Source organism: Diospyros lotus, chromosome 7, assembly GCF_014633365.1.
Source record: "Diospyros lotus cultivar Yz01 chromosome 7, ASM1463336v1, whole genome shotgun sequence".
Lineage (NCBI taxonomy): Eukaryota > Viridiplantae > Streptophyta > Magnoliopsida > Ericales > Ebenaceae > Diospyros > Diospyros lotus.
Window position 1 is genome coordinate 9125065 of NC_068344.1, and position 27742 is coordinate 9152806.

The 27742-nt window shown below is 36.5% G+C and overlaps 3 protein-coding genes across 5 annotated transcripts; 1 reads left to right on the forward strand and 2 right to left on the reverse strand.

Annotated features, from left to right (window-relative positions):
* Nucleotides 1-338: 338 nt before the first annotated feature.
* On the reverse strand, nucleotides 339-1163 carry LOC127805544 (uncharacterized). The gene has a single exon (XM_052342299.1). It carries the CDS (start codon nucleotides 1161-1163, stop codon nucleotides 339-341), a length of 825 nt encoding a protein of 274 aa, XP_052198259.1.
* An 11361-nt stretch (nucleotides 1164-12524) lies between these two features.
* LOC127806657 (receptor protein kinase-like protein ZAR1) lies at nucleotides 12525-15911 on the forward strand. Of its 3 annotated transcripts, none has more exons than XR_008024463.1 (3): nucleotides 12525-14236; nucleotides 14384-15268; nucleotides 15372-15911. XR_008024463.1 is itself a non-coding variant. In XM_052344076.1 (2 exons), exons 1-2 carry the CDS (start codon nucleotides 12757-12759, stop codon nucleotides 15052-15054), a joined length of 2151 nt encoding a protein of 716 aa, XP_052200036.1. In that variant the 5' UTR covers nucleotides 12525-12756; the 3' UTR covers nucleotides 15055-15348. The 3 variants fall into 3 exon arrangements, 1 of the variants encoding a protein (XP_052200036.1); XR_008024462.1 differs by having other exon boundaries at nucleotides 14384-15157; nucleotides 15372-15910; XM_052344076.1 differs by lacking the exon at nucleotides 15372-15911 and having other exon boundaries at nucleotides 14384-15348.
* Nucleotides 15912-16314: 403 nt separating this feature from the next.
* On the reverse strand, nucleotides 16315-18419 carry LOC127806658 (auxin-responsive protein IAA32-like). The gene is made up of 5 exons (XM_052344077.1): nucleotides 18110-18419; nucleotides 17779-17937; nucleotides 17073-17330; nucleotides 16801-16909; nucleotides 16315-16620 (listed from the first exon to the last, which is right to left on the reverse strand). Exons 2-5 carry the CDS (start codon nucleotides 17927-17929, stop codon nucleotides 16551-16553), a joined length of 588 nt encoding a protein of 195 aa, XP_052200037.1. The 5' UTR covers nucleotides 17930-17937; nucleotides 18110-18419; the 3' UTR covers nucleotides 16315-16550.
* Between the last annotated feature and the right edge of the window lie 9323 nt (nucleotides 18420-27742).

Consider the following 27742-nt stretch of genomic DNA (forward strand, 5'->3'; position numbering starts at 1 on the left):
TTAACATGCAACGCCTGGTGCGCATATGCCTTTCTGGAGAAGGAGGAGTCTCCCGCCAAGTTTTCTCCTCCCGAAATTACATGTATCCTCTCCATAACGGGTTCATTTCCATCTTCTTCTACACCAGGTCTCTCTTCCTCCTTCCTCGGGTTGTTTCTTTCTCCTTCTCTTTGTCGGGGTGGCTGGTTTTCTCTTCTATTTGGGGCGTCATCCCTCGGACGTGTGGATCTTCCTTGATTGTTTCTTCTGGATTCTTCCCTCCTGCCTTGCTGGTTCTTTGGTTTATCCAGTATGAATCGATCTAACTTCCCTTCTCTGATTTGCTGCTCAATTTGATTTCATAGTTCTCGGCACTGTTCTATGGTATGTCCCGGGGACTCGTGAAATTTGCAAAAGGAGTCCATGTTCCTACCCATTGGCTGGTTGATGTGCGGCAAAAAATTGATAAGTCCAGTATGTGCAATGGAGGAAATGACGGCGGCCCTTGGCTCAGTAAGGGGTGTGAAGCTCCAGAATGGAATCTTCAGGGGTTCTTCTTTTCTCTGTATCTTCACTGATCTGTCTGACCCAACGTCGCTCAACCTTCCTCTTCTTTTACCTTCCCATGCTTCCAAAATTTCCATTTGGACAATAAATTGTTCAGCTCGGGCAAACAATTCAGTCATTGAGCTCGGTTCTATTTTGGCTAGGGATCTTCTGAGCGGGGCGTAGGTAGTGCCATTAAGCAAGGCGGATGCGGCCAGGCCTACTGGGAGGTCTCTTACTTCTTGTGTTGCAGCCCTAAACCTCTCAATGTATTGTTTCAGTGACTCGTTTAGCTTCTGTTGCAAGCTCATCACGTACATGGCACTCTTTTTCTTCGGGACGTAAGTAGAGAATGCCTCCAAAAATTCTTTCTTCAACTGTTCAAATGATTGAATATACCCGGCAGGTAACTCAGTGAACCACTGTTGAGCCTGTCCTTCCAGTGAGAGAGGGAAAGCCTTGCATCTGGTGACCTCGTTCCACCCATGTAGTACAGCCATCGCGACGAAGTGTTGCAGATGCCTCTCGGGGTCTTCATTCCTCGAATACACTGGAAGCTGTGGTAGCTTGAACCCTGATTGTATTGGTTGTCTTTGAAGCTCTTCAAATAATGGAAATCCTTTCACGAGCGCTTCCATTGGCGTCTGATGTTCTACCCTTGTGTTTAGTTTTGATGATGAAAAACAATACCTTGTTTTATCCCTAAGTCATGAGTCAAGTCTATGGTTTTCAACAAAAATCAATTTCAAATGCTTTATTAAAATGAAAACCAAAAAGATTTATCATTTTCTATATTAGTTGGAGATTTGCAAAGTCAAGTATTTAGTCTTAAAAGAATCTCCTAAAATGATTTTCAAATTAGCTTTGAAGTCGTTGGTCAACATAGAGCTAAAATTGTTCTAAGGAAAAAGACCATCTTTAACATATATGTGTTTGATGAAAATCCAATCTTAAGTATGAAAAATCATTTATGTTAATCTCATACTTCAAAATAAGCTTTCATATTTTGACACGTGCATAAAAGGTTTTGGCTTGAAACTTAATCGTATGAAAAATCCTTTAGTTCATGCATCATATCTTGAAACTCATTTTGATAACGTTTCAATATTTTTTCTAAGTCTAGAAGACTAGCACCTTATAAGGAGACATATATGAAAATGTTTACTTTTCAGAAAACTAACTCCCGGTAATTCAATAGCTAACATTCATTAGTGATAAAATGATTTTTAACGAATTTTTTAAGAAATAGAAAGTGTATATCTTGGAGGTGGTAAAATCGCAAAATCCTAAGTTCCTACTAAAATCCAAATTCTACTTTTTTATTCTTAAGGATTTTGATTTTTTAGATATTTTTATTGAATCCAAATGGGGGGTACTTTCTTATTTACATTTATGTATTAAAGTAAATGGAAGATAAAATATAAATTAAACAAAATATAAATATGTTGTAATGTTTTCAAAATTTTTTCTGTTGAAAATCTTCATCATCTGTCGACTGTGTGCTTCAATCTGTCGACTATGCATAAGGATAGTCGACTATACTTGTTCAGTCTGTCGACTATATCTTGCATCTGTCGACTATTTTTGCATCTGTTGACTATTGTGATAGGATAGTCGACTATGCTATTTCATCTGTCGACTATGTTTGTTCATGAATTTCAAAATTTTCTTTGTAATTTTTGATCTGTTTACTATGTAAAAGGATCTGTCGACTATGGGATTTTTGTATTAAAAGATAGTCGACTATCACTTTCTGTCTGTCGACTATGCTTAGCTTTATTTGATAAAATAGTCGACTAACCTATTTTCTCTGTCGACTATGTGTTTCGCAGAAAGCTTCCAACGGCTATTTTTTCAAATCCCAACGGCTCCAAACGACTATATTTCTCTTCAAATTTGTGGGACACTTATATATACATGTCATGGATGATCAAGAGAAGGTTAATGGACGGAAACGAGATGATCTAAATATTACAAATCATTTTATTCGTGCTTACAGTGTTCTCTGTGCTTTTATTGTTATATTTTTCTATGCAAGGCTTTATTCTATCATTGTAAATCTATTCTTAAGCCTAGTTTTCATTGTGAGAGAACTTGTAACTAAGAGTGTTAACTCTTAGCTTCTCTCTTTCATTTATATCGTTGTTATTTTCCTAGCTTGTGTAGCTAGAGGGCCCATTTGAGTGAGTAGTTGTAATTCCTAGTCTCGAACTAGAGGACCTACTTGGGTTGAGTAGGGGGTTGATAGTGGATGGTTTGAAAATTCTTAGTGAGGAGCTAAGGTAGTGGATTAGGCTTGGGTTAAGCCGAACCACTATAAATCTTTGTGTTCTCTCTTACTTATGTTTCTTTTTATTTGTTTATCACTGGTAGCATTTCATTATCCTCACGTGCATTGAGTTTTTTATTTTCAATCAAAATGATTTCAAAGTTTTATCAATTAAGTTTTTAAAATAACCAATTCAGCCACCCTCTTGGTGTGTTCCATAGAACCTACTGTTCTAACAGCGTTGCCCCAATTTGCTTTTGTTCTAATACCTCTTCTATAAGGCGCTTGATGTCAAACGCCTTGAGTATTTCCTTCTCTACTTCATTTCTATCAGGGGACGAAACACAAAGAGCCCTTGAGTGGGTGCTTTCTGTCATTTCTTCATACATGGGAGCTTTTCCTGGCCTCCTATCATGGACTCTCCTTGGATTCTCTGTCGACGGAACTTGATCATTACACCTGGGGGTCCCGATTCTTATCCCTTGGTGAGGTGCCCTCGGAGGGTTGTCTGAGGATCTCCAATATCCTTCTACACCTGTTTGTCCTGCTTGGGGAATGTGAATGTTTGGCATCAATTCATGTAACAGGACAGTGATCCCCTGCAATTTTCTCATACTCTCTTCATTACTCGTCCTAAGCTCATTGTTCTAGTTCTTCAGCTCTTCAAAGTTCTTCTGTAGTTGTTCATAATCCGATCATAGGACCGTGGGTGGTGCTGCCCTTGAAGGCTCTGGAGGTACTAAGGTCACCACAGGGTTTCTCCTCAGAATTGAGGATTGTCCCAGGGAGTGTTGCCTTGATTTTCCTGCATCACAGGTGGGGTTCGTCTCCCTTGCCTCCACACCTGCCCCCCTAACCCGACAACATGCACCTCCCCTTGTTCCGAATGCTCCATAACACCTAATCCAATAGTCTGGCGACCTTCCAGTGTTGCTGGAATATTACCCAAGCGTGTCTCATTGTCTAAGTGATCTTCCAAAAGTCCCCGTATCGCGGGAAGCACATAGCTAGGGTCTCCTGTTTGAGAGCGAGTGTTCCTTCGGGTTGCATTAGGCAGATTTGCTAAACCAGTTGACTTTGTTCCTCTCGGCATCTTGGAAATGCTTAAGCTTTTTGTTTCACTTCCCACAGACGACGCCAAATTGTTGTTTCCAAAATACAACAATTAAAAACTTTCATGAGTGGAGCGTGCGTAAATGCTGTTAACCCCAAGATCAGAACAAAGAACGATTCTACAGCCAACTTCCGAAGGAACCTTCCGAGATGAACTTCCGAAGCTCAATAAATGATGTCTTCCGAAGATCAGGGTGGTCCTTCCGAAGTATATATATGACAAGCTTCCGAAGGAATTGCGGAGGGCTTTCGAAGGTATTCTGATGGGCTACCGAAGGCTTCCAAAGGTCTTCCGAAAAGATTGCTGCCAAAAGATGGTTGCTGAGGTGATCTACCGAAGGTAGTTTGTAGTAGCTTCTGAAGTTTCTGTAAGAGAATGGTTAGAAGGCTTGTGGGACTTTTCCCACGAAGACCCTCCGAAGCTTAAGTCAGTACGGAAGGAGCACTTACGTAAGGAACAAAGAGAAAACTAAGATCTTCAGAAGGTAAGTAATGAGAGAAAATACCCGTGTTCCAGAAAAAAAAAAGATCCTTTTGGATTAATAAGCTTGGCCTTATATAGAGATCAACAATCGACCGTACATGATAGTTCGGAAGATATCTTCCGAAGGCATCTTCCGAACTTCTCAAGACTGTTTCTTTGCGAACCTAGGAGATCGCCTTCCGAAGATATGCCGCTACGCTTTCCGAAGCTACGCCGCCGACATCTTCCGAACCTCATTCCATTCTTCCGAAGACCGTTTCCATATGTAGCTTCCGAAGCTTAAGCTGATTTGCTTCATGTGTCATTCCCTTTCGATTATTGGGGCACCACAGGAATCAAACCACTCACAAACTAAGCATTTTCATAAAACTAAATCTAGTTGGGAAGTACCACTTACCTTCTCAATCTTATCAGACTATCTTGATATTTGCGCATTGCATTGAAATACGTGCATCATCTCGATTAGCGTGCCAACCTCAAAATTCACACAAGTCACTTCAATTTAAATCTCAAAGTACCATAATCATCATATTTATTTAAATAAGCATTAAAACCTATTTTTCCATAATTTCTTGTATTTTCTTTATTTTTCTCTCTATTTCTTTTTATTTTTTCCTCAATAAATCCAACCTAAATAATTCTCAATTATTTTCTCAAATATTTTACTATAAAAATTCATAAAATAATATTCCTAAATTTTTGAAATTTTCTAAGAAATTTTTCTCACCTTGACTTAGCCTTTCAGGCTTTCTCGATATGGGTGTCATGACCTCAAAACGCTTGTCCGATCAATTTTCTAGCACCAGACATGCTCCTCAAGCCCCAAATTAATTCCTACAATGTTTAGAGATTTTTCCGGAGACTTTTCCTATTTTTTCATAATTTTTCTTTCTTTTTCTTCTTTTTCCTTTTCTTTTTCTTTTCTTTTTCTTTTTTTCTTCTTTTCTTCTCCACCTTCTTCCTTCTCCTTCCTACGCACCAGCTACCTACGCATGCCCACCCGCGTGCTCCTTGCCACCGTCCGGCCTCTGTCGACCAGTCTCGCCATCACTAGAAGCTCCCCGACCCCCGGTCGCTGACCGCCTGCTCACGAACCACCGCGGCCGACCCCTGATTCGCAGCCAGCAGCTGTGAGCTTGCGACCATGGCTGCCGCATCTGTGTGGCTAACTCTGGCCACCTTCGGCCACTATCACTGTTGTCTCTAGCCGCATCTACTTTTCTAGCTTCATCGCTAACCATCCTCGATCTACTCAGCTTCCATCGTAGCCAGCCATGATCACTGGCTGCTCCCTCTGTGTCTGCCATGGTCGATCGGCCATCTCCCTCTCTCTCACTCGATCTGATCTCTCATTCTCTCTCTACTTCCCGATCCCTTGACCATGCTCGTCCAAGCTATCAGCCTCAACTCTCTCTCAGCCTCAAATTTCATATCCAAATTCTGAAGAAAGAATCCTAGGAAGCCTAATGCGCATATATGTATATATATTCAAACAAATTGCACATTTACTTTACCAATTCTCCTTAATTGCATTTAGGGGTTTTGATAATTGCACTAGAAATTTGGATAATAGCTCTTGAACCCTCCAAGGCCTCAAAATAATTACCCTCAAACCACACAATATCTCAATTTATCCAAATTAATAATAGACATTTACTCAATAAAGACCGATTTCGTCCTTGCGCCCTTACAGGACCCTTGTTTCATCCCGAAACTACTACAGGGTCGATCGTTATGAAAAATCAGAACCCCATCAGGGTTCCGTTGACTTCCCGAAAGTCCTCTACAACCATTCAATTTTCAATCAAAATCGAAGCTGTATTTTAGCTGTACCGAAGACCGTCTCAATTCCGATTTCTTTTAACACCATAAATTCTACTTCGGGACGCTCATTGAAACCATATCATTTTCTTTAAACAATTACACTCCAGGGCATTCCCTTCATTCGATTCGACACTTATAATTGTAAGAAATTACACTTAAGTCCTTAATCTTTTGATAATTTTATCTATGACCCATATTAAAATTACTCTTGAGCCCTTTAAAAAATTTGGGATATTACACAGCCATGCCAAATTTTTGAACAATTTTAAACATATAGTCATACTAGTGTATTTTCAAGCTGTTTTTACTTCTATTTCTCTCAACTATCATTCCCCAAAAAAAATTAGCAAGTCCTAAGTCTTTTATGTCAAAATTAGTATTTAACAGGGATTTTAATTTACATATCTTAGACTTAAACTTATTAATTAACAAAATATCATCTACATACAAAAAAGATAAACAAGGATATCAGAAAGCATATAGTAAAAACAGCTATCATATTTACTTTGAGTAAAACCAATCTCAGCACCAAAATTGTCAAATTTTTTGTACCACTACCTAGGAGATTATTTGAATCCATAAAGAGATTTGTTTAAGTAAACAGACATGTTCAGGATGATGAATGTCAATATATCCAGCAGGTTGTTCCATGCAAATAAGTTCATCAAGGTCACCATGTAGAAATGCAGTGTTGACATCTAATTGTTTAAGTCCTAAGTCAAAATGTACTACAACAGCAAGCATCATGCGTATAATTTTGAATTTAACTACTAGTGAAAAAAAATTCAGTATAGTCTATTCATTCCCTTTGTGAAAAACCTTTAGCTACCAATCTTGCTTTATATTTTAGGAGATCAGAAAGAGGCATACCTTCCTTAAGCTTAAACAACCACTTACACTTAATTAATTTCTACTTGTTAGGCCTTGGAACCAATTTCCAAGTTTCATTCGCCTTTAAAGATGCCATCTCATCATCCATGGCTTGTTGCCACTTAGAGCAGTCATGAGAACTAACAACCTCCTCATAGCAAGATGGCTCACTACTTCTCATCTCCATACCTACTACTAATGCACAAAAAACTAAATCTGAGTATGCATATCTGGTAAAAGGTCTAATAGTCCTCCTGGTTTGATCTCAAGCCAATTGATAATTGTTGATGTCTTGTTGAGGGGTGTCATGCTCCTCAACCTCAAGGTCATCTTCTTGGACCTCATGATCACTTTCCTGATCAAAGGTTTGCTCTTGGGTTGGGGAATCAATTTGGGTGTTAGGGTCTTGAGAAGTGGGAGCAGCAGGAAGATCTTGTTACTCCACCTTAATTTGGGTACAACTCACTATTACAAAATTATCAAGGGTGCTGGGTTTGGGATCATCTTCAGTGTTACTAAGTTTGCAAGGGAAGACTAATTCATTAAATATTACATCTCGACTTATAATTATTTTAACTCTACCTGAGTGTCTGTCCCATAACCGATAACCCTTGGTCCCATCTTGATATCCAACAAAAACACATTTAATGGCTCTAGGATCTAATTTTTCTTCTGATTGGTGAGCATAAGCTTCACACCAAAAGACTCTCAGATAGGTTAAGTTCAATTTTCTCCCAGTCCATGTTTCCTCAGGACACCTAAGGTTGGTCACTATCGAAGGGCTCCTATTCACTAAGTGAGCTACAATAGATAAAGCTACTCCCCAAAATATTTTAGGCATTCCAATAGTAAATAAAAGACACCTAACCTTTTCTAAAAGAGTTATATTCATCCTCTCGGCAACTACATTTTGCTGAGGGGTGTTCCTTACTGTCTTATGCCTAAGTATGTCATGGGTGTTACAGAATTCGTCAAACTCCCTATTGCAAAACTCCAATCCATTGTTGATTCTTAGGATTTTAATTTTCCTATCTGTTTGGTTTTCAACTAAGGTCTTCCATGTTTTAAATTTTTTTAAGGTCTAATCCTTATTTTTCAGCAAAAATACCCATACCTTTCTAGTGATATCATCAATAATGGACAAGAAATTCTTGTTACCACTGTGAGAGGGGATCTGGGAGGGACCCCAAAGGTCTACATGCAAGTACTCCAAACATGCCTTGCCAATTGAGTTCTCTTCTGGAAGCTCAACCTATGTTGCTTGCCTAGAGTACAAGGTTCACAGAAGCCTAAGGAGTTTACAAACACTAGACCAAGGTAGCCTTGGTTTGACAGTGCCTACAAGTCTTTCTGGCTCATGTGACCAAATCTCAAGTGCCAGAGATCTGTTCTATCAGATTTAGCTACACATGCAGATGATATATGACAATAACCATTCAAAACATATAAACCATGTTTCTTAGTACCAATAAGAATTAGGTCATCATTTTTAAACACATGCATGAAACCATTTTCAACTTTGTAAGAAACCCTAATTCATCCAAGGTACCAAGAGAGATCAATTGTGTCTTTTTAAACCAGACACATATCTCACATCAGTCAACAGTTTGATTTTGTTATCATGCAATTTCAAAGAGATATCTCTTATGCCTGGAACACTACATGAATGATTATTTCCAATATAAACAGTTCTAGTTTCTCTAGTGCTAAAGTTTTGAAATCATTCAATGTTTGGACACATATGAAAAGAGCATCCTGAATCCATTATCCATTCATTAGCAGTAGAAGAACATGATACATTTAAAACTTCAGTTAAAGCATTAGAGCTACTAGTAGCTACAGTTGCATTCCCCCATTGTTTCTATTTTTTAATAAAATCATAACAATTTTTCTTAATATATCCCTCTTTCTCACAGTGATAACATTTTCATTTAGCTTGCGTTTGTTTTCCCTTCTTTCCATTTTGTATACCCTTAGGTCTTGAACCCCTATTTTGATTAATGTTAAAACCATTGTACCCTTTTTCAAACTTTCCCTTAACAAACAGATTATTACCAGGCCTTTTAGAAGTATGTAATTCTAATTCCCTAGCCTTAATTCCAGAGATTACTAGTTCTAAAGTAGGCACAATACTAGTGTATTGTAAAGTACGCTTAACTACATTATATTCATCAGGTAAAGAATTTAACAGTATCATTGCCTCACTAGTATCACCTAGGGCTTGATCAGTACCCGTTAACAATAATGTAAGTTTAGTAAATTCATCTATATTTTTATCCATAGATTTCGAAGCATTCATTTTAAAATTGAACAACATGCCTTTCAAATAAACTAACTTAAGAGCAAAAACAACAACATATAGAGATTCAAGTATATTCCAAAGATCAAGAGAGTTAGTCATACAATCTACCTTCCTGATCACAGTATCCCCCAAATGAAGGAATATCAAATTGAATACTTCCTCCCTTATCTCATTGGACCATTTTTGATCATCCGACTCTAGTGCAATAAGCACTTTGTGATGAGAGAGTAAAACTCTCATCTTTTTTTTTTCAACTGTTGAAATCTCTTTTCTCGTCAAATGTTTCGATTTCAAATCGGGTTGTTATCATCTTCGCCTTACATGAAGGTACCCTAAGAAAACCCTAGACACTGATAGAGACACATAATAAACACCCACTGATAGTGACTCTTCAGAAAACCCTAGAGAGTCAGACATGACAATCGGCTAGAAAAAATCAATCACAGTATCCCCCAAATAAAGGAATATCAAATTGAATGCTTCCTCCCTTATCTCATTGGTCCTAGCAATTTGCTCATTGGACCATTTTCGATCATCCAACTCTAGTGCAATTAGCACTTTGTGATGAGAGAGTACAACTCTCATCTTTTTTTTTTTCCAACTGTCGAAATCACTACTGATAGTGACTCTTCAAAAAACCCTAGAGATTCAGACAGGACAATCGGCTAGAAAAAACCCTAGATTTGAACACACCAACTCTGAGGGGATCAAAAAACTTGACCAGTACATATTAAAGAAATGGCTCTGATACCACTTGTTTGACGAACATATAAAACAAGCCACACTCACTCGTAACCTTGATACCACTTATAACCACTTTTGACCCAATCATAGAGATTCAATCGGAGGCAAAACTCATAACAAAAGGGAATAAACATGCACACAATAGAAAGAAAAATAACACAGTGAGATTTTACCATGGTTCACCCCAAATCGGGGCCACGTCCACGTTGAGCTCCAGTAAGAAGAGCTCACTACACTATATGAGAAAGGAGATTACACCCTCAAAATGGCTCACACAAACTCTCTATACATCACTGATTCGATACTCAAAAATGCTCGATAATCACTAATACAGATTAGGGGCTCAACCTATCAAACTAGAAAAATAAAAGAAATCATATATAGAGCTTACAGAGCAAAGATGAACGAGGCCACAAGGCATCCTCGCGAGAACTCTCTTGAACACCTCCCATTTTCCTCCCTCATTTCTCTCTCTTTTCTTTGGCTTTTTCTCCGACGATGGCTCCAAATCCCAATGAGGGCTAAATAGCAATTTTGGATGGCTGGGATAGAGTTTTAGAAAGGTAAGATGGATGGCTCGGATTAGCTCACACAACACGATGGATATTCACATGGAAGAGAACAATCAGGCGCCATCTCGAGACACGGATGGTTTCCACGTGACCCTCAATCGGGCGCCATGATGCAGCCCGAGGTTGCCGATCGTGACCCTCCACCTCCTTGGATTAAAAAGACATCGTTTGATGCTTCACCATTAACAAGTTTGCATGACGATGTTAATTGTGATGATATTGTGGATGGAAATGGGCTTGAAGATGTTAATTGTGATGATGATGTGGATGAGAATGGGCTTGAAGATGTTAATTGTGATGATGCTAGACATGGTGTTGAAGATGTTAATTGGGATGATGATAAACATAGGGTTGAAGATGTTTTTAATTGTGATAATAAACAAAGGATACAAGTGAATTATATTGCAATAATATATTGGTTCCTAACCGATATATGAAACTAAACAGAAGTTTCTTTTCTGGTGTGAGTTGTGTCAGGTTGGAACTGTCAGTAAGAAAGTGTTGAATGTTCATAAAAGGGGTAAAAAAACACGTGGTTATGGCAAAAGAGGTGAAAGAATATGACATTGTAGTAATTATGGCAAAAGAGGTGAATGACAAGGAAGGTGGAGAAATGGCTGCAGGAGAAGAGATCGAAGACGAGGAAAATGGAGAAGTTGTTGCAACAACAAAAAAGATCAAACACGAGAAAGGTCTATAATATAAATTGAATCAATTTCTAAATTAAATTAAAACATATCGATTCTGTAAGTATAAAAATATATCAGTTGTTTAAGGTTATATCAGTTTCTTAATATCGGTCTTATAAGGATATATCGATTAATAGATATTGATTTATATAAGATCTCAACCAATAACATGCTATCAATATATCAATTGAGAAAGGATGACGGTTTTATGACCGATATATCAATCGGTATAAAACATTTTTCATGATGTGTTGTGTTTTAATCTATATCGGTTGAAATATATCATGACTTAACCGATATATCAATCGATATATGTTCAAACTAGTGAAATTCATATTTTTCACTCAATCGAGCTTTTGAATGAAGAATTAGAGGCAAGTTCATTTACAAACCCATTACGTTTTCATTCAAAAAATCGTAATGGTCAAAGTTTTTTAAAAATAAGAAAATAAATACATGCCCGATATGGAGACAAGCTATTGGATTTGCAAAGGAAATAACGACAATGATTTTGAAAAAGACGAAGCAACAATGCTTAGATGAAAAAAAAGAAAAACGAGTGAAAGAAATTAAAGATAGATGAGTGAGAATGTGCATGAAGGAAGAAGACAAGATCCTATAACTAATTTAAAGTAGGGGCAGATATGCGTGAAAAATGAAGACAATATCCTATAACTAATTTAAAATAGGGACAGATATGCATTAAAAAAAAAAAAGACATGATCCTATAACTAATTTAAAGTAGGGGTAGATATGCGTGACAAACGAAGACATGATCATACAACTAATTTAAAGTAGGGATATTTTTATTTAATTAATTTTTAAAAATTCTAATTTTATAAAGATTTTAAAGTATCATATTTTTTCAAAATTGAATACGGAAAGTCTTATTTTTTCAAATTTCCCTATAATTTTGGTTTGGGCCCTGGCCAGTATCATAGCCTGTGGCCTTAACAATTTCGAGGACCAAAGAAGAGAGGCCCCACCCCCAAGTATGATGACATTTCTGGCTTTCAATGCCGGCCGTCCGATCATATCACGATAAATTCCCTGGAAATTGAAGGAATGTTACTTGTGCCATGATTATCGGATTCCTTTTTCCTTTTTAATTGTTATACTGTCTATTTTCCCAAGGCCTATGCCAGCTGAAACCAACTTTACTTCTGTACTTACTCTTTTCTTCTTCCTTCTGCTGTCAAAGATCAAAGCTCTCTCTCTGAGTGTCTCTCTCTTCCCTCTCTCTAACTCCATTCCTACATCACTTGGTTTCCTGGGCAAGAGAGGTAAGTACTGAGACGCCCATCTTTTGATTTCCAACTGTTTACCCCTTTTTTTTCTTTTTTTTTTCTTGTAGTTTTAGGAAGATGCTTGCTTTGTTTCTGCTCAGTTTGGTGCTATGTAAATCTGGAATTCTAGTGGGTTCTTTGAATGATGAGGGTTTGGCTCTCTTGTCATTCAAACAGTCCATTAGAGAAGATCCAGAAGGGTCAATGAGTAACTGGAACTACTCTGATGAAAACCCTTGTTCTTGGAATGGTGTTACATGCAAAGAACAAAGAGTTATTTCTGTCAGCATCCCAAAGAAGAAACTCTCCGGGTTTCTTTCTTCTTCCCTTGGAGATCTCTCTCAGCTTAGACATGTAAATTTGAGGAACAATAATCTTTTTGGAAGCTTGCCTGTTGGGCTCTTTCAAGCTGAGGGGCTTCAGAGTTTGGTCCTCTTTGGGAATTCCCTTTCTGGGCCTGTTCATTCTGAGATTGGGAAGCTCAAATTTCTTCAGAACGTGGATTTATCATATAACTTCTTTAATGGGTCAATACCCACTTCGTTACTTCAGTGCAAGAGATTGAGAACCCTTGATCTGGGTCAGAACAATTTCACCGGTTCCCTTCCTGATGGATTTGGGGCTAGTTTGGTTTCCCTAGAAAAATTAGACCTTTCTTTCAATAAATTCAGTGGTCCAATTCCTAGTGACGTGGGAAACTTGTCTAATTTGCAAGGGACTGTTGATTTGTCTCACAATTTGTTTAGTGGTCCAATCCCAGCTAGCCTAGGAAACCTTCCTGAGAAGGTCTATATTGATCTCACATACAACAAGCTCACCGGGCCGATACCACAAACTGGTGCTCTTATGAACAGAGGGCCAACAGCTTTTATAGGAAATCCCGGTCTCTGTGGCCCGCCCTTGAAAAATCCGTGTTCATCCGATGCAGCAGGGGCTAATTCTCCTTCGTCGTACCCTTTCTTGCCAAATAACTACCCTCCACAGGGTACCAGCGATAATGCAAGAAAGAATGGGAGCGGGAAAGGGCTTAGTAAAAGTGTGGTGATTGCAATTATTGTTAGCGATATCATTGGCATTTTCCTAATTGGGCTGATATTCTCGTATTGCTATTCAAGATTTTTGCCTTGTAGCAAGAGGAAGGATCAAAATGGTTATGAATTCGGAAAAGGATGGAAGCGAAGGAAAGAATGTTTGTGCTTTACCAAGGATGAATCAGAGATGTTGTCAGATAATGTAGAACAGTATGATCTTGTCACGTTGGATTCACATGTGAGTTTTGATTTGGACGAGCTCCTGAAAGCTTCAGCCTTTGTGCTAGGAAAGAGTGGGATCGGGATTGTTTACAAGGTAGTGCTTGAAGATGGGCTCCCATTGGCTGTGAGAAGATTGGGAGAAGGAGGATCTCAGCGGTTTAAAGAATTTCAGATTGAAGTGGAGGCGATTGGGAAGATAAGGCATCCCAATATTGTACCTCTTCGAGCCTACTATTGGTCTGTCGATGAGAAGCTGCTTATCTATGACTATATTCCGAATGGTAACCTTTCAACTGCAATTCACGGTAAGCTTTATCAAACTTTCTTGTTAGAAGTTATTGTCGTATTACTCTTTAGTGGATGAATGAAGTCTCTTTATTTTTCTTTTATTCTTTTGGTTATCGGACTGATGTTTTTGTTGATTTGTTCTTTTGTATCTCTAATATTGACAGGCAAGCCAGGAATGACATCATTTGCGCCTCTTCCATGGTCAGTTCGAGTGAAAATAATGAAAGGAATTGCAAAAGGCTTGGCTTATCTGCATGAATGCAGTCCTAAAAAATATGTCCATGGGGACTTAAAGCCGAGCAATGTCTTGCTTGGATCCAATTTGGAACCCAAAATCTCTGATTTTGGACTTGGACGCCTTGCTAATATAGCTGGAGGATCCCCAACCCTACAATCCAATCGAATTGCATCCGAGAAGCTGCATCAAAGGCAACAAAGCAATGTTCCATCAGAACTTGCAACAGTCAGCTCGGTTGCAAACTTTGGATCCTACTACCAAGCCCCTGAGGCACTGAAAGTGGTAAAGCCATCACAGAAATGGGATGCTTACTCGTATGGGGTGATCTTATTAGAAATGATCACTGGAAGAATGCCAGTGGTCCAAGTGGGTGCCTCAGAAATGGATATCGTTAGCTGGATTCAGCTCTGCATCGAAGAAAAAAAGCCACTCGCTGATGTTTTGGACCCGTACCTAGCAGATGATGCAGACAAGGAAGAGGAGATGATTGCTGTTCTAAAGATTGCAATGGCGTGCACGCATAGTAGCCCCGAAAGAAGACCGACCATGAGGCATGTCTCGGATGCTTTGGAGAGACTGACAGCGTCTAGCGATTGAAACAAAACCCGGCTGCTAAATCTCGTTCATCTATCAAGATCAAGTGTAAAGTTGCGGCTGGAACCGATGGAAGGCCATATCAATGGTGGAAATACAAGTGCAGGTGAGGCAGTGAACTGGGAGGTGTTAACAGTTTGTATTTGCTTAGGATTCCTGTAGTTTTGAGTGTATTAATATTCCCCGGTGAAAATAGCCTGCTTTGAATTGACACCATGTAAGAATGTCGTCTTCTTCTTACTCTTATTGCAGACCATTTGTCATTTTATTGTCCCCTTGGTATAAATTAATGGTTTTTTTGTGTCATTATATATATATAGGCATAGCCTTTATAGCTTGGGAAATGAATTCAATGGATGGAGGACTAGCTGCTGGATAAACTATTGAACATGTGAAGCATTGATGGGAGTTCTAGCATTTGGTCCCACGTCAAAGGGTTGCAATGCAGGGAACACAAAGCATTGGAGGTTCAGTATCCTTAGCCCTTAGGTATTCTACAAGCTCTACTAATATCGGTATCCTTTGATACTCAAGATGTTCTATTGTTACAAAGACAACACGTACGAAGTCCTTGCTTTTTTACTTCCAATCTTACCTTATTCTTTAAATGGCATTTTACCATCATTGCCTTTATAAATTATTTTCAAAATTTAAACTCATAACATTCTAATTGTAAAAGAACAATAAGGCGATGTAATTGACAAGTAATAAATTTGGGTGTGGACTAGAGGCTTTTTCAAAGAAGCTTTTTTGTGAAGAATGTTGTTTGTCAAACTAATACAGCTTGGCAAGCTTGGATTTATGCTTAGCTATGGGCCATACATGCCCCCCAATTCATTCAATGCTCAAACAACCCCAAGAATGTATTGCAGATAGGGACTACGGCTGTCTGCAAAAAGCAGTCCCCCATCTATAAATAAATGTTGATCTGCCAACACATTTTGTCCATACTCTGTTTACTTTTTCATTCCCATTTGTGCTGCTTAATTAGAGGCGAAATATTTAGATATGTTATATACTTGATAGTTAAGACTTGGTTTCTTTATTCAACAATTTTAGATTTTTTCAAATTTTTTTAATTTTTTAAATTGTTAAATTATTTGAATAAATTTAAAATAATCGATTGACATAATCAAATCTTAATCATTAAGTACAAGGATTCATCTATATATTAAGTTTATCTAATTATTTTAGGACATTCAATTTCTGTCTTGAGAACACTTTCTTATAAACAAAAAGTATAAAATTATATACGAAGAGGACGCTTTCCTCACAATGAGAAGTATCGTGCCTTGATGACATTTTAATTAATAGCTAATTTGTGTAATTCTTAATTGATGAGTACATACATATTGTTGAGTTACAATATAATCGTATTTAGTATATGATGTGAATGAATTAAGATTGATATAATTCATCACATCAATTGACCTTAAAAGAGTGAGAACATAGCAATTCACTAGAAAAACTAGGTGAAGAAAGAGATGAATATTGCAATATTAGCTAGGGAATGAGAGAGCCTCATTCTTGCGTGCAATCCTAAGCCGCTTCACCCGATCAACGAACTCCCTGCAGATCCGACCCATTAAACAGCTTGTTAATCAACTGATCAACAAATGAGGCTCTCTCTGATAAAATAAAACTAGAATTTCTTCCTAGAGGTAATTAGTAATCACTACAAGTTCCAACAGGTGAAAAAATATGGAATTTTTTGAATTAGTCTATACGCAAAGAAGATGGAAAACGTACTTCCAAGGGACATCGCCCACTGTCCTCCAGTTTTCGTCTCTATCCTTGTAGAAGAGAGAAAACTCCGACCCAGCCTGAAATAACCTTAACCCTGACAAGCATTGTTGACCTTCACAAAGAGATAGTATGTGATGAAATAGGTTATAGGCAACGACATAGAACTGATCATATGGTAGACTGACTCTATATGTCGTAAAATTAAGACTTGATGTATTGTTGTTTTTAAGTTATTAATGTGTGAAATTGAAATGTTCAAGCTTGAGGATGCCTACCAAACATGTCTTCAAGCTGAAGGGCGAGGGAAGAGTAGCCCATATGCTGAAGAATGCATATTTTCCGCCCGACGATTACTCCATCCATGTTCACTTTCACGTAAGCCCACCGCTCTTGGCTCTGAGCTCCGGCCTCTCCCTTGTCATGATGATGATCTTCACAATCCAGCTGCTGCCTCATGCTTCCGGGATACGCAATTCTTCCTTGCCTCGGCTCCGGGTTCAGCTCCGACCACTCTATCAGACCGCCGTAATCATCTGTGCGTTGAAACGCAAATACCGGACGACATGAAAAACGATCGTCCCCCAACTCTCTCAAAGCAAGGAGTCTTGTGATTTAATTAAAGATGCTTTTTTGTACCATTAGCCTAAAATTAAACTTTAATACAGACAGGAGCAAAAGCATGGTGTTTATTAACGTGAAAATAGCTCTTGACTGTCCTTAATGTGGCAGTCCAGTGAGAGTTTGGCTTGGACGGGGACTACAAGTCTCTAGTTTGAGGGCTGTGTCCCAAATAGAAAAACAGAGGAGACGAAGCTATAAAGATTTTCAATGACAAAAGAAGGGCTTCAAGGGTGGCCGCTTGCCATGCTTAAGCTTAGTTGCTATTCATATACCCTTTACCCAGCTAACAAGGACTGTAATCAAGTGGGAATTTAAGATGCATTCTGCAACTGCGTAGAAAGAATGAAGAAGGGGAAATACCGTGGACAGAAGGATGATAAGCTTCAGGCTGCAAGGCTCTCAGACTGAGTCCCAAGTCAATTAAACCATCGTCCTCCTTTTCTTGATAGTAAACTGACGACTGATGAAGAGTTGTGTGGTTCAGAAAGTAGCCCGATGTGTTTGAATCCATATATGCCTCTACAAATTGCAAATATAATAAATATACCAATGCAGGCTGCAGCTCTAATAATTAAGCACCCAAAATACTTGGTGTGTGGCCTCCTATATTTATACAAGCAGATATATATAAAGGAAAGAACTAAACGCCCTGCAAAAAAAATGAAAAAAAGAAAATAATATCTCAATTTACTCAAAAGATGGTATTTGACGACTTGGTTTCAAACAGTAGCCTTCTGAAAAATAGTGAATCAAACAGGCGCCAAACATGGTGCACGAGAGATGCAAGTGGAAGGGAAGACAAGGAAGCCTTTCCTCCATTAACAATCATTGAGTTGCTGCCGCCACTAATAATAATATATAAGATGCAGTTAATGCAGCTGCAACAAACACTACTATACAAGGAAGAAACATGACGCTGCAGAAGAACAAGGAATGGCTGAACTGATCTGATCCTAATACAAGTGGATTGGGATTCTGCTTCCCATTTATGCTACAAAGATCCATCAAAGTCTCTGACACTGACCAGAGGCATAGATGAAGCAACTGTATATTAGGGCTAGGGCTGTGGGTGGAAAAGCAGCACAATATTCTTAGACTAAAAAGAAGCACGATTAATGATAATTAGGGTTTAATTTTTTTTTTTTTTTACAAATAAGTTCAAAAAACATATTTTTACATGTTTATGTAATATGTGTGATTTGTGAATTATTATGTGTGTTAAGTGAAGAAATAAGGCCCACATCAATTTACTTACTTGTATTCCCATTAAATTACCAAAATGTTATTTTAGATTAAAAATCATTGTCATAACTCATAAAGCATAAGTAGTATATATAGATTACTATATCCTAAAATATTTTATTTTATTATATATTTATTTTGATAGTGAAACAAAGAAAACAAGACGTCCTAACCCGAGGGACCCTCTATATTTGAACAAGAGATAGCCTATAGATATGACAGATATACTGAATGAATCACTTTATAGGGCAACAGAATCCTTTGCATATCTTGAGGCTGTAAAATCCAACACCCCATTAATATACGGCATGAAAGCTAAGAAGCATTTGAAAATTATGAATGAGGGGGGAGTTAAGGAATCTTAATGGAACCTATAACAATGCGAGACAGGAAGGTACCAATAAATTCAAATATTGGCTTTCTTCTTGGTTGCCATTATCACGGCATAGGGCCAACAAGCGCCATCCATGGTCTAGCCCAAGATAACTGTTGGAACTTGTGTGAATTTTTTCATAAAAATATTAGTGTTTATCTCTTAGAGATTGTGGCCACCTGTGCATACTATTGTTCCTAAAATAAAGAGAAGATTCAGTCTACAATTTTTTTTAAACTATACTATTTGATTTTTCTTCCAAAAATCTCTCCATGATCTCCTCCTCTCTCCACGTTTTCTTCCCTATTTCTTCTTCTTTTCTGTTGCTGTATTTTTGCTATTTAAATGAGGAGAAAGCAGTAATTTCTGATAAAAAAAAAAAAAACCAGCATTCAAAGAAAAAATTATTCTTTACAACTGAAAAATTCTGGTTGTTTATGGTTTTTCAAGCAATCAAAGAGTGTTTGTATTCCAGTCTTCTTCAGTGCAAGGGAGGTCAGAGACAGAGGTGATTCTGGGCTGTTTTATCCTGAGGACGACAGGGCTAATATACTGCTTGCACAAGTCTGGGCACAGTCGCCAAACGTCTTAAAGAAAGCGACCTTGTCTGCGACTCAATTCAAAATATTTTTTGGTAACTTCGTTCTTTTTATTTTCTGCTGCAATAATAACGGAACAGCTGAGGGAGCATGGTGTGGGAATGAAAAGGGTTCATATTGTCCTTGTGATGAATCTTCTGTGTTACTTATGTATAGTAATTTTGTTTGTTTAATGTCCTTAAAACAATACAAATTACTAAATGAAGTTCCTTATTCAAAACTGTTGTATACCAGACTCTCTATTTATATTCACTTATATCGATTTAAAACGATTAAAATGTTAGAGCAATATTTTTTTGTCTAAGAATATAGGTTTGAAATGAGGGCAGAGTGGAAGAAATAACCACTTCCCCTTGTTGGGTGGTCATTTCTTTCACTTTGCCCCCTCACTGATTTCGACTTATAATCTAGAAAAAAAATATCTGTACTTAAAATGGTAATCACATTATTCCAATAGTATTCTTCTTTTTCTTTTTAATTTTAAAGGGTGTAAATGGAAATGATCACTTAAACCCTAAGATTGGTTAATAAGAGATTACAGTGACTTTTTCTCCGACAAAGATTTAAATTTCTTTAGGGTTTATATTTACATGATTTACATATATTATAAAGTATTACATGCAATTAGTAAATTTATTAAACTACACCCAAAAAATAATAATGGTAAATTCACAGAAATATATTAAAAAAGAGATCAGTCGTAATGGACCAATGTGAAAGAACTAATAGGAATATTCCCAGAGCTAATTAAGCAGCTGGTTTGATGACGAGACATGAATGGATGCAGTTTGCAGCAAGTAATTGCAGAATCTGCCCATCCTTTGTTAGGGTGTTTTGCGTGTCTAACATGTGTGTGATTTCAGAGGGTTTTTGTCTGCAGTTGCAGCTCATCACTTGCAAACACTCTCAACTTATTTTATGGTTCATGCTTGGGGGGACATATATATCAAGAAAATGCCATACTTGAAGCCAAGCCACCCACACCCACAAGCTCTCTACCTCACATTTTTGGAAACAGAATTGAAACCCAAAAACTCCCCTTGTTGACTGTTCTTTCCCCCCCCCCCCCCCCCCCCCCCCCCCCCTCCTTTTGTTTATCTCTCCTGTATGCACGATCTAACTCTTCCTAATTAGATGAGCTTTCTTTTATTGGACTCTGATATTTTCATTAAAAGAGAAATATTTTTATCATTTTTCTCACTTGACTAATTTATTTTGACACTAGTAACAAAAAATTTTAAAAACACTTGTTTTTTTTTTTTTCCCCTCTAATTGAAACACATTTATTTATGAAGCATGCATGGTCTATGAGGTCCGTATTGGAAAGGTCCATAAGAAGATAAACCCCACAAGTCTAGAAAAGTGTGTTGAGAAAGATGACCCATGAGACTCTATTAATCAAAGAGCTCCGAAGATACCATTTTGATAGACCCACAAAGAAAGTTCTGAGAGACTCTCTCGAATAATCTCCACTATGTGATATTTTCATTAAAATAGGAATTATTTTTTATCATTTTTCTCACTCGACTAATAATTTTGACTGTCCATTTTGATGAAAATATCATTATTATTTTTTTATTTTGACACTATTAACAAAAAATTTTAGAAACACTTGTTTTTTTTTCCTCTAAGTGAAACACATTTATTTATGATGTATGCATGGCCTATGAGGTCCATTTTTGAAAGGTGCATAAGAAGATAAACCCCACAAGTCTAGAAAAGTGTGTTGAGAAAGAGAACCCAAGGGACCTTATCAAGCAAAGAGCTCTAAAGAAACCATTTTGATAGACCCACAAAGGAGGTTTTGAGAGACTCTAAGGCAATCTCCCATGGGGTATTCTCCTTATACTATATGCGAATAGTTACCTTCAAGATCTTCTTCTTGAAAGTTAGAATAAATAATTCCAAAATTACGGAAGACCCTACTACTTGTCATCCATTGTCTCTATAAATAGGAGGTGATCCCTCATATCTATAGGGATGTCAAAAATTTTACAGAAACTCATTGCATACTCTTTTATTTTTTGACTGAAATGACTTAAGTATTGGATGAATTGCATATATAGGAGATACCTTGCATCCTCTAACTATCTTCTATCTTGTAGACTCATGACTTAAAGGCAATTCCCAAAGTTAGAATTTTTATTGTTGCATTTCAACAACAATAATTTACAATAACATAATTTAACATGAATTTGTATATAATATTTTTTGAATCAATGAAAATGAGTTGAGGACTATATATATTAAAATCAATTGTTGGAAAATAATTTTTGAAATCAATTCACCTAATATTATCTTAGAATTCAAAAATTAAAATGTAATTTTTAAAATCCTACCAAGTGGAAATCTATTTACTCCTTAATGGAAAAGTTACTTTTACAAATTGTAATATATGGTAGTGGAGGGATTACCCTTGTTAATATTTTACATTTCTCATTTTATTCTAAAATTTTTATTCCATTCTTAATCATAAGATTAGGATTTAATTAACATCACATCTCATCTTACTAGTGACATGAGAGGAGCAGGATTCATATTAAGAATCCGACTATAAACCTAGCTTCTAAGAACATGAGACAACTTTTAAAGTTGTGAAGAAAGGAAAGTTTGTATAATATATCGAAATATAATGAGGGTGGTGTAATCTATTATCCTCTTTGTGGATGTATTTGGTACACGAGTTTATATAATGGAATATTATTTTTTTAAAAAATTATTTGAATATCAAGTTTCAATATTTTGTGTGATACTTAATATTAATAGTCAAAAAATTATGAATACAAAATTTTGACATTTTGTGTGACATTTAACATTAATGGTAAAAAAATTGTTGGTGATTATTCACTATGCTAGTGAATAATATAATATTGTTATGGTTAAATACCGAAGTTAATTGTATAAAAAAAATTCAAGTTTTCTCCTTTAACTATTGATTTTTTCTTTCTATATATATATTATTTTCAATTAAAATGATAAAAAAATCAACATATTATTTGATAACTTTAATTTACTTTTTTTATTTTTTTTCCTCTTTTGCCACCCTACTTGGGTAGTCAAACAGAGCCTCTCAATAGAGTGGAAGAGGGATTTGTGAGGAGTTAGGTTGCATGAAAATAGAAATAAAAAATATTTTTTATATGAAATAGAAATAGAGAAATGACGTTTTTTTTGAAAAGATAGAAAATAGAAATGCGGGGTAAATGTAAATTAAAAAAATATATTTTATTTTTATAAATATAATTTTTAATATAAAAAATTATAAAAAATAATTCAAACCTAATACAAACAAATATAAAAAATACATATAAGTTTCATAATATATTCAAACAAACAATTTCTACTCAGTTCCATAATAACTAAGTAAATCTTTTCACTTCTCACCGTCACCTAATCTTACAAATTGATTATGCAATAACTATTCCCAAGATTTTTGATTTTTTAAAACCATTTTTCCCCTCATAAACCAAATAGAATGTTTGGACCACTTTCAAAATCCAAATATATATGTATACACACACACACATATATATATATATATCCCAACCCATCATTAAATGAAATGACTTTCTTCATCAGACAATTATTTTTACAATGCGGCTTGGCCCTATCCTGCAGCTTTGCCACTCTAAGAAAACACTGACAACTCAATATATTTAGCGCTTATTTGGAGAATGAATATAAATTATATATATATGCATCCTTCAGAGTAATTGTTGGGAGCTGGGAATAGTGACGGAGAATGACTTTAGATCATCCAGAGCTAACAAAAAAACCAATAAGAAAAATAGAAGAAATCATATGAAGGCCCTCTACTCCAAGCTCCACTCTCTTCTGCCCCTTCATCCACCCTCTAGGGTATCTATCTCTTCTAATGCACGGCTAGGAAGCAGCAAGCTCAGTTGCTAGAAACGCGTTTTCAATAATTTTTTATAGTTTGTGAAATGCGCTCGAAATGTTTCAAAAATTATAGAAACAGCCCAAAAAACGTTTTGATTCCTCTTTACCATTTTCGAAATGAAAACGGTTTGGAAACGCTGAAACAGCATCTCCATACCATTTCCACACATCAATGATGGGGAGCAGAAAGAAAAAGAAAGAGAAAGAGAGAGAGATGGGACCGAAGGTGAAAGGCCGAGAGCTACGTGACATTGACAAAGGGGGTGGCAGCGAGAGTCATATAGGCGGGCCATATAGAGGCAACGGAACAAAAATGAAGCCATACAAAAATCACCGACTCGGTGTTAGTTCAGTACATAGTTTGGAATTTAAAAGTTAAACTCATTTTATTTGTGTAATAATTTAGATTTATAACGTCAAAATGAAGAATAATTGCCGCGTATGACTTTGTATATTATGGTGGAATTGGAGTGATAGGCTCATATTTTTAGCAGAAATTATGACTCGAACTAGACATTCTCTAATTAAAAAGGAACTCTCATAGTCATGACCAAAGGAGATCGTTATGCTGATTGCCCCACTTTGCTTTGCTCTTTTAAACACAAATATATATATACACACACGCACACAACTATCTGACCTACACAACAGTTAAGTGGTGGTTTGCAGTTCTCTTAGCAGAAGGTTTAAGATAAAGAATAAAATAAAACAAAATTAAAAACAATGGCATGGATAGATAGCTTCATATAAAAAAAACAACAATCTGGGCCACACAATTAACTTCATCATCCCCTTTGTTTATTACCTATTATCTTTTGAGTACATTTGATCCTAGAGGCATGGAATTCACGTGGTGTGCCCTACACATAGAAGACCAATTAATAAGAACATCAACATTTGACAATAAGGGTGGGTTCCGAAGAGTTTAGGATTCATATTAATTAATGGCACAACTTAACAGAGATTAATTATAACGACTCATTCATAGGTCTAAAGTGGTTATTAATATTTTATTATAGGTGTTGCATCTTGGGTATCATTTGAATTAATCATGTCAAAAATATCTTGTGTGTTGATAAAGAGGCTAGAATTAATAAAAATATTATTTTATAGAAAAATAGTGTAAGTGAATTTATGTGTAATGAAAGTCCAAGTAAGTGAGAAAAAAATATATGTAGAATAGTCAAGGCATATGAATGGTTGAAAAGTCATGTGGAAAAGTTAAAATTTATGTGGGGTTTAAATTGAAAGAAACTCCCGGTAGGTGCATGTGATTTATATATATGTGTATATTGTGGGTTGAAAATGATTAATGTAAAGATCTAAAAAGCATTTAATGTCTTTATGTTGTGGGTGAAAAAAGTAAGGGTAAATGAGAAATTACATAAATGAATTGGATAAAGAAAATAAAAAAAGAAAAGAGCAAATGGCAAATGTCCAAAAAGAGTTAATTAAAGTGAATTGCTTGTGTTTTAATTGGAAGAGCATTATGGTAAATGTCAAGGAATGGTTGGTAACCCACTCCTCCCCCGTCTCCTCCTCTATATCTCCTCATTTCTTTTTCTTCCTTCCATTCTCTTCTCTCTCCCGTTGCTTTCCCGATTGCACATATTCTTCTTCTTCTTCTTTGTTGTTCTTCTTTCTCCATTTTCTTCTTAGATTGAAGTTCAAATTATGGGTAGCAGATTTTAAAGGGGGTGTTTCTTCTTCTCTTTGGTCTCTCACCATCAAAAAGGCAAGTTCTTTTATCTTCTCCATTTATGTGCAAGTTCTTCTTGATTATTTATTTTCATTTTGAGCACACTTTACTTCCTTCATTACTATAATATTATTACTTCTTTTGATAAAATGAGTCTTTCTTTTTGGTTGTAAACATTTTATAAAAAATTTGAATATTAATGGGTCTTGTTGAGGTGTTCATTTGGGGCTTGATTCTCTCCAAAAATCCTACGAGGAATGGTATTTTTATTGGTTAGATTAGAACAATGCAAATATTATTGATATGCATTGCATTCTTTCGTCCGTTTTTATTTTTGGGTCTCAAAAATTGATTCTTTTGAGTGAAAGTCAACTCTGTATTTTGAAGCTCTTGGCTAGGTCAACTAAGTTGATGTAGAAGTTAACTTTTTCTTCTAAATGTCGACTTTTTAGAAGTCGACTTCTTGTTTCAGCCTGCGCATATTGTACTCTTTTGGGTATAACTTTATGTGGTTATATTTGATTTGAGATCTTATTTTTGCATTGTAAACTAAACTCGATAAGATTCATTTCGGTATAAAAATTGGATTATTTGGATAAGTATTGAGCTTGTAAATGTCTTGTGAAATACCCATTTGAAATCTAAGGGCCTGTTCTCTTTGGCGTTTTCGAGCCGTTTTCTGTTTTCAATTTTTCAAAATACCGAAAACGTGTTCTCTTTGTTATTTTCAAAAACACGTTTTCAAAAACAAGGAAAAAATTTGTGAAGGAAATGAAAAACAGCAAAAAAACGTTTTGGCTGTTTTCAGCCAAAATACTGTAAAAATTGAAAACGAGGAAAACACAGGCGTTTTCCGCCTCACACACTCCCTCTTCCTTCTCCCTTTCCATCCTCCACTTTCTCTTCCAACAAGCAACATAGATCTTCCACCACCACTGCCATTGCCCTCCACGCCACCACTCACCACCCGACATCACCTCCACCGCCATCGCCACAACTGCCATCGCCCTCCACGCCAAGATCTGCCACCGACACCACCGCCACTGCCCTCCACGCCAAGATCCGCATCCTCCACCGCCACCGCCATCACTCGTCACCGACACCACTGCTACTTCTAGATCCGCCACCACCGCCATCGCTATCGCCCGCCACTGCCATCAACTCCCAGATTCGCCACCGCCACCGCCATCATCGCCACTGCCATCGCCCGCCACCGCCCTCCACGCCCAGATCTGCCATCACCATCACCATCGCCACCGCCAGTCGTCTCTTCTGCCATCACCTTCAGCTTCAGCCATTTCTTCCCTGCCATTTCTTCCTTCAGCTTCGGCCATTCTTCCCTGCCATTTCTTCTGCCTCCACACCCAAAATATGTATTATGATTTATGTATTCTGGTTTTTGTTATTAATTTTTCTTTTCAATAATATTTTAAAAATTTTAGATAAACTTTTTCTTTTGCTATTTTATGATTTATAATTTTTTTTAATATTTATGTTGTGGGTAATCTAAATTTTAAAATTAATGTCAAATTTTAATTTGTAAGTAAAAATAATTTTATTATAAAATTATTAGTTGAGTCAAATTAAAAATGACTTTAAAAAATAATTTGTAATTTTAATACATTATTATATATGATTAAATTATTAGTTATTTTTGGTATTATATTTTAAATTCTTTAAATTAAATTTATAATTTATTAATAAATATTTATAATTTACTTTGAATCAAATTTATTAAATAAAATATCATAAAATATTTTTTCTCAAAATCTCGAAGAGAACGCGTTTTCTAATTTTTAGTTTTGAGAAACATTTTTTCAGAATGACAAAAAGAACGCATTTTCAATAATCTCAAAACAGACACTCAAAACACAAAATTGAAAATGAATTCAAAACTCAAAACTCAAAATTGAAACACAAAGAGAACACCACCTAAGATTTTTGTTTCAATCCGACAATACTCCAATTTTTGGAATATAACTTCTTGTGGTGTTATCCAAATTGAGATTCGCTTTTTGTACCATAATCTAGACCTTATAAGATTTGTCTTGGCATATTTATGGAATTAATTGGTTATTTTTTGAACCCGTAACAGCTCGATAAACCTCACTTAAATATGGAATTCAGGAGATAGTATGCACTTGAGTCAAGTAAGTATGCATAATAATCATGTTGGGAAATTGTCATGATACGTGCATGGTTGACATGATCATGGGATTTCATGTGTGATGCATAATATGATTATTATCTTTGCGCACCCATTATTTTGCTCGACGGTTGTGTCCACGGGTGAGAAAAAGGATATCCTACGAGTGTCTGATATGGGTGGAGGTGCCTATAAGCCCGGTAGGCGAGGCTCAAATTTCAATTGCTTGTTGATTTATTTTTGTGATATATTTATATATGCATGGATGTGGTGGCCTTGGGAGCCATGTAGAGCATGTGAAATTTATTACTATTAATGTATGTGCATGAGGATGGACATGAATGCATGGCATGTATGATGATCAC

Bases quoted from the DNA above. Each gene is read 5' to 3' on its own strand.
- LOC127805544 (XM_052342299.1), bottom strand. From the start codon at position 1,163: ATGGAAGCGCTCGTGAAAGGATTTCCATTATTTGAAGAGCTTCAAAGA.
- LOC127806657 (XM_052344076.1), top strand. From the start codon at position 12,757: ATGCTTGCTTTGTTTCTGCTCAGTTTGGTGCTATGTAAATCTGGAATT. The intron at 14,237-14,383 runs GTAAGCTTTATC...TAATATTGACAG, and splicing joins CCTTTCAACTGCAATTCACG to GCAAGCCAGGAATGACATCA.
- LOC127806658 (XM_052344077.1), bottom strand. From the start codon at position 17,929: ATGGATTCAAACACATCGGGCTACTTTCTGAACCACACAACTCTTCAT. The intron at 17,331-17,778 runs GTATTTCCCCTT...TTCAACGCACAG, and splicing joins TTATCATCCTTCTGTCCACG to ATGATTACGGCGGTCTGATA. The intron at 16,910-17,072 runs GTAGGCATCCTC...CTCTTTGTGAAG, and splicing joins TCAGCTTGAAGACATGTTTG to GTCAACAATGCTTGTCAGGG.